The sequence below is a fragment of the Schistocerca gregaria genome, chromosome 2, assembly GCF_023897955.1.
Source record: "Schistocerca gregaria isolate iqSchGreg1 chromosome 2, iqSchGreg1.2, whole genome shotgun sequence".
Lineage (NCBI taxonomy): Eukaryota > Metazoa > Arthropoda > Insecta > Orthoptera > Acrididae > Schistocerca > Schistocerca gregaria.
Window position 1 is genome coordinate 339,506,166 of NC_064921.1, and position 10,583 is coordinate 339,516,748.

The 10,583-nt window shown below is 44.2% G+C and overlaps 1 protein-coding gene across 1 annotated transcript; it reads right to left on the minus strand.

Annotated features, from left to right (window-relative positions):
- Window positions 1-2,033: 2,033 nt before the first annotated feature.
- LOC126335773 (uncharacterized) lies at window positions 2,034-2,901 on the minus strand. The gene is made up of 2 exons (XM_049999234.1): window positions 2,853-2,901; window positions 2,034-2,752 (listed from the first exon to the last, which is right to left on the minus strand). The coding sequence occupies exons 1-2, from the start codon at window positions 2,899-2,901 to the stop codon at window positions 2,034-2,036; spliced, it is 768 nt and encodes a 255-aa protein (XP_049855191.1).
- Between the last annotated feature and the right edge of the window lie 7,682 nt (window positions 2,902-10,583).

A 10,583-nucleotide genomic window follows, 5' to 3' on the forward strand; every position in this document is an offset into this window, starting at 1 on the left:
AGCAGATGCTGTTTGTCTTCAGTTGTGTAGCTGTACGTTAGTGAATTTCTTTTCCTATGTATGCACAATATGTTACATTTATTTAAATTCAGGGTTGACTGCATAATTCATCAATTCTCTGCATGTCATTCTGCAAATGCTTACTATCTTCTGGTGTTGCTACTTCGGTATAGACAACTGCATCATTTCCGAATAGCCTTAAAGAGCATCCAACGCTTTCTACTAGATCATTTATATACATTGTAAACAGCAACAGTCCTATCACACTTCCCTGTGGTACCTTTACATCTGTCAATTTCATTCTGTTAAGAGAGACGTGTTGAGTTCTATCTACAAGGAAGTCTTAAGTCCAACACAGGTCTGCTCTGATACTCAATAAGCTCGTATTTTTTCATATGTGGGACAGTGTCAAATTCCTTACTTGAAATCTAGGAAAACGGCATCAACCTGAGTGCCATTGTCCACTGTGATGTGGATGGAAGAACAGAGCGAGCAGAGTTTCGCAGGATTTCTGTTTGTGGAATCCATGTTGATTTTTATAGAGGAAATATTCATTTTCCAAAAGCATCCTAATTCTTGAGCATAAAACACGTTCTATAATTCTACAACAGAATGACGTCGATGATATAGGTCTATAACTGTGTGGATCTATCCTATGGCCTTTCTTAAAAACAGGAATGACCTGCACTTTTTTCCAGTTGTTAGGTACCTTTCGCTGGTCAAGTGATCTAAGATGAATTACTGCTACAAGGGGAGCAAGTTCTTTCATATAATCTTTATAGAATCTTATAGGTATCTCATCTGGTCCTGAAGCCTTCCCACTACTAAGCGACTGTAGCTGCTTTTCAGTTCCGCGATCAGTTATCTCAATACCTGCCATTTCGATGTTCATATGACGATTGAAAGGAGGGACAATGTTAAGATCTTCTGCAGTGAAACAACTTCAGAAGACTGAATTCAATATTTCGGTCTTCTCTCTGTTATCTTCCTTTTCAGTGCCGGTGTAGTCGCTGAGAGAATGAATAGATGATTTTGACCCCCTTAATAATTTTACGTGTGACAAAGATCTGTTAGGGTTTTTACTAAGGTTAGTTGACAAAGTCTTACTTTAAGAATCATTGAATGCTTCTCTCCTTACGCTCATTTCCACTTCCTTCAGCTTCTGTCAGCTAGTTTTTACTTCTCTGGAATCTGAGAAGAAGTATCCTTTGTTTACGTAGCACTTTTGTAATATGGCTAGTAAACCATGGTGGATTCTGTAATTGCAGATCACCAGTGATCGCAGATTAAGGAAAACAAAGAGTGCTAAATGAGGAAAATTGTCGAGTCTCTCTCTGTGAACATAGAGCTCTCTCAGTTGAGAACTAAGTAGTCTGCATATGCTTCGTTTGTTGAAATCTGTTGATAGGTCAGTCATCACGTCAGATCTACCTCTTGGGTGGGAGAGAGAGGGGTGGGGGGATGGTTTTCTAAAAGGAGCATTCAACAGATTTACTGTCACCTGTCTAACATGTTTAGTTATCTGCCCCCACCTTTTTTTTTTTTTTTTTTTTACTTAACCTGTAATTTGCATTCACATATTGAACATTTGGTACAAATTTGTGGTCCGTTAATTCTATCCACTTTAACAATTAACGTTTGAAAACTATTTGAAGCAGGTTTTTTTTTATTATTTTTTAAAAATTTTGTTTGGTATTGTAAGTTTCATCTCAAGTAAAGTACCCTTCAAAATTTAGTCTTTGACTTGTAGACATAGAATGCAGCAAGCTTTATTTGAAAATTTTTGCAACTTAAAAAGCATTATATCACTGCCTAAGAATTAATGAAGTTTTGGCTTTTATTCTATGCTCGTTTAGAGTAAAAACTTTCACACTGTGGTCATGACAAATGCTATAATATATGATCTTGCTAAATACTGCCCTTTCATCAACCTGAAAAACTGTTTTTGTTAGTATTTAATTTTAATTGTTTCCACTTGCCATTTTCTCATTCAGTCCATGGTTCCTTCCTACATTATCATCCCTTTCTGTCATTTATAAACTGAAGTTGACATCTTTGATCACCTGTTCTCCGACCTTTTTTCCTCCTTTTTTGCCTTCTTTCCTCCTCCTTTTTTGCCTTCTTTCCTCCTCCTTTTTTGCCTTCTTTCCTCCTCCTTTTTTGCCTTCTTTCCTCCTCCTTTTTTGCCTTCTTTCCTCCTCCTTTTTTGCCTTCTTTCCTCCTCCTTTTTTGCCTTCTTTCCTCCTCCTTTTTTGCCTTCTTTCCTCCTCCTTTTTTGCCTTCTTTCCTCCTCCTTTTTTGCCTTCTTTCCTCCTCCTTTTTTGCCTTCTTTCCTCCTCCTTTTTTGCCTTCTTTCCTCCTCCTTTTTTGCCTTCTTTCCTCCTCCTTTTTTGCCTTCTTTCCTCCTCCTTTTTGCCTTCTTTCCTCCTCCTTTTTGCCTTCTTTCCTCCTCCTTTTTGCCTTCTTTCCTCCTCCTTTTTGCCTTCTTTCCTCCTCCTTTTTGCCTTCTTTCCTCCTCCTTTTTGCCTTCTTTCCTCCTCCTTTTTGCCTTCTTTCCTCCTCCTTTTTGCCTTCTTTCCTCCTCCTTTTTGCCTTCTTTCCTCCTCCTTTTTGCCTTCTTTCCTCCTCCTTTTTGCCTTCTTTCCTCCTCCTTTTTGCCTTCTTTCCTCCTCCTTTTTGCCTTCTTTCCTCCTCCTTTTTGCCTTCTTTCCTCCTCCTTGTTTGCCTTCTTTCAGGAGGAGTCTCTCTGATCCTGGTTTCTCAGAGACATTCTCTCATTGTCTGAATGACCCATATGAATTAATGTTTTACAAGGGCTGCTATATATATTTCTGGCCTAATAATGAAAATACGAATATTTATCAACGAAAATGGTTTATTGTTTTTCAAAATATTCTCCATCAAGATTTATACACTTTTGCATGCGCTCAAACCAATTTTCGAAGCACTTTTTCCACTCCGATTGAGACACCTCCAAAACATGGTTTTTGAATGCTGCAACAGCATCTTCTGGCGACGAAAATCGTTGACCACGCATTTTTTTCTTGATGTGTGGGAATAAAAAGAAGTCATTGGGTGCCAAGTCAGGGCTGTACGGTGGATGACCCATCACTTCGACGTTTTGGCCGGTCAAAAAGGCGCTGGTTTGAGCCGATGTGTGACAGCTCGCATTGTCATGGTGCACAATGATTCGTCTTCTCTTGTTCATTTTTCGAATTTCTCCGAAGACTTCAGGCAAACAAATGGTGGTGTACCACTCAGAATTGACCGTCCTACGTTGCTCAAGCGGAACAGTCGCCACATGACCAGTTTTGCCGAAGAAACAGGCGACCATTTGCTTCGAAGTGCTTCTTCCACGGACAACTTTCGTTGGATTTGTCTCGTCTTGGAAGACCCACACGGTCGATTGCTGTTTTGTTTCGGGCTCATACGCATAGATCCATGATTCGTCACATGTGACGATCTTATAAACGTCTTTTGAAGCACCGCGATCATATTTTTTCAGCATTTCTTTACACCAATCCACACGAGCTTTCTTTTAAGCGATTGTCAAATTGTGCGGGATCCAACGAGAACAAACCTTTTTTACGGCCAGGTGTTCATGCAATATCGAATGTATGCTGGTGGGAGAAATGCCTAGGCATGCCTCTATCTCACGGTATGTCACATGACGGTCTTGCATTATCAGTTCACGTACGGCATCGATGTTTTCTGGCACAACGGCTGTTTTTGGACGACCTTCACGGAATTCGTCTTTGAGCGAGCGTCGGCCACGATTGAATTCGTTGTACCAGTTTTTCACAGTGCTATAGGATGGTGCTTCGTCGCCATACAAAGATTTAAGTTCATCGATGCACTCTTGTCGTGATAATCCACGTCGAAAGTTGTGAAAAATTATCACACGAAAATGTTCACGAGTTAATTCCATTTTTGTGCCAAATTGATTTCTTCAAGTCCCTGTAAAAGAAAAAAAAATTGTCGTAAGTCAAAAAGTTCTGAGTACATTTATGCTAAAAAATGTCAAACTTTCCAATGGAAATGTCAGATTGCACCTGGCAACACTTAGTATTGCCTAGGCCAGAAATATATATAGCAGCCCTCGTGTTGTTGTTGTTGGTGGTGGTGGTGGTGGTGGTGGTGGTGGTGGTGGTGGTGGTAGCTGAAAACTAGGTGTAGTGGTCTCTCTCTGCACAGATTTTTATCTGCTGTCCTAAAAGTTAAATCTGTGATTAAGTACTGGGTAGCCCATCAGTCTCTTTGCTGATGTACCTATGTCTCCAGGATGTAATCAGCAAAGTGCTTGCAAAAATTTGAATGCCCACTATAATTCTCGAACACCATCTTCCAAAATAAAATACCACTCTTAACTATTGAGCAGTAATAATTTTTTTTACAAGATCTTCATTTAAGGTTTTCCATTATTTCTTCTGGACATTTCAATCTCTGGAAATTGTAAATACTGTATTTTGTAGCTTCTATATTCAGCTTCTGATATGTGCCAAACATATAATATTTCAAAATGTAGGTGGTGTTAGTCAATGCTGATACAGAACCACCACTCTAACACTGTCAAGTTCTTTTCATATTCTATTCTAGGAATCACCCGCAGCTGCGCTCACAGTAAGTAGCTCTTTTAAGAGGAGTTATGGGAAGTAAGCAGGCTATAGATTAAGCAACAAATTTAATAATTTTCTAACATAGCTCATGTTTCATTCCCTGCTTCATCCCCTTAGGGGCTGATCTCCTTAGAGGCTGATCCCCCTCCCCCCTTTTAGAGTATCCTAGCTGCTTCCTGACCAAACTTCATTGAAATCTGTTCAGTGGTTTAGTCATGAAAATGTAATTGAGTTACTGTTGCATTTATATTATTAGTATTGTAAAACTTAAATAACAAATGTTATTTGACTGTATTATAGTTGTCTTAGTACAATCAAAATTTGGTAGAAAATATGACTGGCACCTTTAGTTTTTTTTTTTAATTGACTTTGTGTGTTTTATCATAAAAACAAGAGTTTACAAAAGAAGCTAGACATTACTTCTGATTAGAGTGCTCATATTAATGTGGGTAAAGTAAAAGTAAAATCCACTTAGTATTTGACTCTTGTCCATAATTTTATAAAGTTTGAACATCTTCAGCAAGCTTATAACTGGCATAAAGCTAGCAGTTGAAAATGTCTTAAGTCAACAAGTTTAAACACATCTTGTTGCCCACTCCTACAAAAAAATCTGATGATCTAGGTTCAGTGGCTTGAAAATTTTGCAATGCTCACTGTAAAAACGTTCTCTCTCTCCCCCTCCCCCTCTCCTTCCCCCCTCCCTCCCCCTCTCCTTCCCCCCTCCCTCCCTCTCTCCTTCCCCCCTCCCTCCCTCTCTCCTTCCCCCCTCCCTCCCTCTCTCCTTCCCCCCTCCCTCCCTCTCTCCTTCCCCCCTCCCTCCCTCTCTCATTCCCCCCCTCCCTCCCTCTCTCCTTCCCCCCCTCCCTCCCTCTCTCCTTCCCCCACTCCCTCCCTCCCTCACTCCTTCCCCCACTCCCTCCCTCCCTCACTCCTTCCCCCCCTCCCTCCCTCCCTCACTCCTTCCCCCCCTCCCTCCCTCCCTCTCTCCTTCCCCCCTCCCTCCCTCCCTCTCTCCTTCCCCCCTCCCTCCCTCCCTCTCCCCTTCCCCCCTCCCTCCCTCTCTCCTTCCCCCCTCCCTCCCTCTCTCCTTCCCCCCTCCCTCCCTCCCTCTCTCCTTCCCCCCTCCCTCCCTCCCTCTCTCCTTCCCCCCTCCCTCCCTCCCTCTCTCCTTCCCCCCTCCCTCTCTCCTTCCCCCCTCCCTCCCTCCCTCTCTCCTTCCCCCCTCCCTCCCTCCCTCTCTCCTTCCCCCTCTCTCCTTCCTCCTTCCCCCTCCCTCCCTCTCTCCTTCCCCCTCCCTCCCTCCCTCTCTCCTTCCCCCCTCCCTCCCTCCCTCCCCCCTCTCTCCTTCCCCCCTCCCTCCCTCCCTCCCCCCTCTCTCCTTCCCCCCTCCCTCCCTCCCTCCCCCCTCTCTCCTTCCCCCCTCCCTCCCTCCCTCCCCCCTCTCTCCTTCCCCCCTCCCTCCCTCCCTCCCCCCTCTCTCCTTCCCCCCTCCCTCCCTCCCTCCCCCCTCTCTCCTTCCCCCCTCCCTCCCTCCCTCCCCCCTCTCTCCTTCCCCCCTCCCTCCCTCCCTCCCCCCTCTCTCCTTCCCCCCTCCCTCCCTCTCTCCCCCCTCTCTCCTTCCCCCCTCCCTCCCTCTCTCCCCCCTCTCTCCTTCCCCCCTCCCTCCCTCTCTCCCCCCTCTCTCCTTCCCCCCCTCCCTCCCTCTCTCCCCCCTCTCTCCTTCCCCCCCTCCCTCCCTCTCTCCCCCCTCTCTCCTTCCCCCCCTCCCTCCCTCTCTCCCTCCCCCCCTCCCTCCCTCTCTCCCCCCTCGCTCCTTCCCCCCCTCCCTCCCTCTCTCCCCCCTCTCTCCTTCCCCCGTCCCTCCCTCTCTCCCCCCCTCTCCTTCCCCCCCTCCCTCCCTCTCTCCCCCCTCTCCTTCCCCCCCTCCCTCCCTCCCTCTCCTTCCCCCCCTCCCTCCCTCTCTCCCCCTCTCTCCTTCCCCCCCTCCCTCCCTCTCTCCCCCCTCTCTCCTTCCCCCCTCCCTCCCTCTCTCCCCCCCTCTCTCCTTCCCCCCTCCCTCCCTCCCTCTCTCCCCCCTCTCTCCTTCCCCCCTCCCTCCCTCCCTCTCTCCCCCCTCTCTCCTTCCCCCCTCCCTCCCTCCCTCTCTCCCCCCTCTCTCCTTCCCCCCTCCCTCCCTCCCTCTCTCCCCCCTCTCTCCTTCCCCCCTCCCTCCCTCCCTCTCTCCCCCCTCTCTCCTTCCCCCCTCCCTCCCTCCCTCTCTCCTTCCCCCCTCCCTCCCTCCCTCTCTCCTTCCCCCCTCCCTCCCTCCCTCTCTCCTTCCCCCCTCCCTCCCTCCCTCTCTCCTTCCCCCCTCCCTCCCTCCCTCTCTCCTTCCCCCCTCCCTCCCTCCCTCTCTCCTTCCCCCCTCCCTCCCTCCCTCTCTCGTTCCCCCCTCCCTCCCTCCCTCTCTCGTTCCCCCCCTCCCTCCCTCCCTCTCTCGTTCCCCCCTCCCTCCCTCCCTCTCTCGTTCCCCCCTCCCTCCCTCCCTCTCTCGTTCCCCCCTCCCTCCCTCCCTCTCTCGTTCCCCCCTCCCTCCCTCCCTCTCTCCTTCCCCCCTCCCTCCCTCCCTCTCTCCTTCCCCCCTCCCTCCCTCCCTCTCTCCTTCTCAGCAGCTTTAACAGGCGTATTTGAAACAAATAAAAGAACTTGCATCTCAAAAATACAAATGAATTTACGTTAGTAAGAGAAACCAAAAATGATTGATAGAATACATTAATAGATAAATACCAAGAAATGTTGTTGCTGTACTTCAAATAAAAATGAATAACTATTATTAAAATAGTTTAAGTATAATGGTTGGCCACTGTGACTGATATGATTGCTGGATTTCTATTTATTTCATAAAATTGTAACTGTACATGCTTGGATGCCATATGTCAGTCACAACTGGCAAACCATGATGGACACAGGTGAGCATGCACAGATGTTTGTTGTCTGATGGTTTTATATGTTAACAGCCTTGCTTTGGCCATCTTTTTGCTGTTGATGATTTGTGATTAGTAACAATGATGCAGCAAATGTTTTTAAAGATTATTCCTAACAAGCAATACAGATCCTTCATCTCAGCTTCCGTAGTGTGGACAAACTTGTCTGTCATCATATGCCCATTGTTCTACAATTCGTGAAGTACTGCAAACATTTCTGTGACACTGAAAGAATCATGATCTGCCCACCTAAGATTTTCAAAAATTAGATAGTAAATATCAATAGTTGGTAAAAACGACAATACATTTCACTTTTTAAAAAATATTGCTACTGTCATCAGTATTTCTTTCATATGAAGGTGGTGTGTTTGTTATAGAAACTGCACAACAGCACGATTATAAGTGCTCACACTAATTTTGCTTTGACATGAGTGTACTTAAAATATATATATATTTAAGTAAAAGACAATGCAGTTCATTAAGTAGGTCTTAAAAATAGTTTAATAGCAAACATGAGTCTTGGTTAAAATGAATAAGGGAATTTGCCAAAATTTCAAAATTGAAAAGTGATGCTTCCAATAAAAATTGATTAACTGTCATAAAAAACACGTACAACTCTTCTCTTTACTGCATAAATTATAAGGTAATTTGTTAGCTAGACAAGTAGATCAGAGTATAAAATGGAGTCAGTTGAAATATGACACACCAAAAATGGTACATCACAAGTACTTTATCACACTGGTCCTATCATGGTAGCAGTTGGCCATTTTTCAGATGGCAGTGCCCTGTACTTTTTCATATTAAGACACTTCTTTCCAACTGTATGACTGGGATGTCCTCCAACATGACACCATCTCTAGTGACATTGATGTTGACAAGACATTAAGCCCTCATCTTCTTTCCTTCCAGCACAACTGAAGGTTTCACTCAATCTGTCTTAAGTATTTTGAACATCCAGCCACTCATTTTCATATTGGCACACAACTTTCCACCTCAGCAGTGGAATAATGGCAGCAGAGGAGAAGTGTGTACATCAACAAGCATCCCTAGTGGCCATTGGAAACTCACTCATGTCTTCACATTCTCACATGATCTGTCTCCATGCAGAATAACACTTGCTTCCCTTTCCGTTATAATGTGTGATGAATGTGTCCTCTTCCCAGCAGACGAAAGAATCCATTTACTAAATTCTTTGAAGGGCACTTTGGGAATCAGATCAGCCAAGTTAATGGTTCTACTTTGCTTGCTTTAGTTGGTTTGCTCTAGTACCCATAGTACTTCATAGTCCATCAACAAAGACTGCAAATTCGCTGGGAAGCCCTGATATACAACCATCAGTGTAAATAAATGTAAAGTTGCATAACTCATTTCAGAATAGGTAAAGAAATATTTAAAATAAAAACTCGTGCAGGCGATTTCTTGTACTTTTCAAATTTATAAACAACACGGGCTTTATTCCAACCCTGCTAAATATCCAGATGTCCCACAAGAGGCCCAGCTAGTTGTCACTATGCTCATCCTACATACAGCTTTGTTGCTCTTCTGTGCCTGAGACCTGCTTTTCTCCACTCTGTTCAAACAATAATATTAAAAGCTGTAAACTGTGAGGCTGACTGGATCTTAATATGCATCTCTCACCAATGTTTTTGGGTAGGGTGTTCTGGCAAAACTAAAATTATAACAGAGACAATCTAAGTGGTCCCTCAAGTCTTGCCAATCGTCCCAGCTTTTTCAGTATTAATTATATTATCAAGAAGTCATTCCAGGTCTAGACGATGAGCAAAATAGTGAGAAATAATCAACATAGGACACTGAACTGGACTGCTCACAACATTCTATACTATTAAGAACTGCTGCAAAAACGTCAATGCATAAGATGTTCCATTGGGGATGACATTTTTGAGTGTGCTAGTCTATGAGTGTAGTGATAACTCTTAAACATAAAATATAATTTGGAAAGAAAGCATCACACTATTGCAAGACACTAACAGGGGCCCTGTCATTTACTTGTATGATGATATCTCTCAGTGGAGTATCATAGGCCTTCTGAATAAAAATAAAGAAAAACCCTTAAGTATTGTCTCCTCAAAAAGGACACATGTTTGACTATGTTCAGGTGAATTAGACCATGAAGTATAGCGTTTTCCATGCAGAAATCACACTGAAAGTAACAGAAGTTTTCATGACCTTAAGATTCTACAACAGACAAGTACTGGTGACACCTTCCAAGCAGTACTTGTGATCACTGCTTCATCTGGCATTATCTACCCTAGGATCATGATCTTTACGTCCCAGGAGTCAAGGTATTGTCATTGTGCCCAAATGTAGAGGTAACTCTTGAGTGCATCTGAATTTTTAACAGTGTCAACATTGCTTAGTGCACTTTGTATGGTTCTGGTTTTGCATTCTGAGCCACAGATAACACTTACTCTGAATCCCATGTAGAAAAGGGTGATTGAACTGATGTGGGTTGTGTCCAGCCATTTAATTGCAGATGATTCATGGTTTTATTATTGAATATTGTTAGAGAAAGTGTTTTGCCATGATGTGGGCTGCTGATTTTGGTGGAGTGATTTTCTCATTAATTTTCATCTTTTCCCGTATCACTGCAGGTAATATACTCGAGTGGAAGACTTGTTTTTTTTCCTCTAGGGTATTGCACTGAGTTTTTGTTTGAGCAGTTCAAAATACTGCATTGTTCTCAGTAAATTGGTTATTATGAACCTTATTCAGTTCTGCCTGCCTATGCCTAGCAGCTGGAGAGCACACCTTGTTCTGCCATGGGACCAGTAATTTGTTTGGTTTAAAAAGAACTTCAAAATGAATGCTACTCAGTTCTGCCTGCCTATGTGTAGTAGATGGATATCATTCTTTGTTCTACATGTAGGACCATTTGTCTGCGAGGTTTAACAGAGAACTTAAATATGGACCCATCAGCAGCCATGCGGATGACGTTATTGACATATTCTACCTTGGTCAGGGTGCCTACTGCCACCCCACCATC

Bases quoted from the DNA above. Each gene is read 5' to 3' on its own strand.
- LOC126335773 (XM_049999234.1), bottom strand. From the start codon at position 2,901: ATGGAGAATATTTTGAAAAACAATAAACCATTTTCGTTGATAAATATT. The intron at 2,753-2,852 runs GTATTTTCATTA...CTGAGAAACCAG, and splicing joins ATTTTCGTTGATAAATATTC to GATCAGAGAGACTCCTCCTG.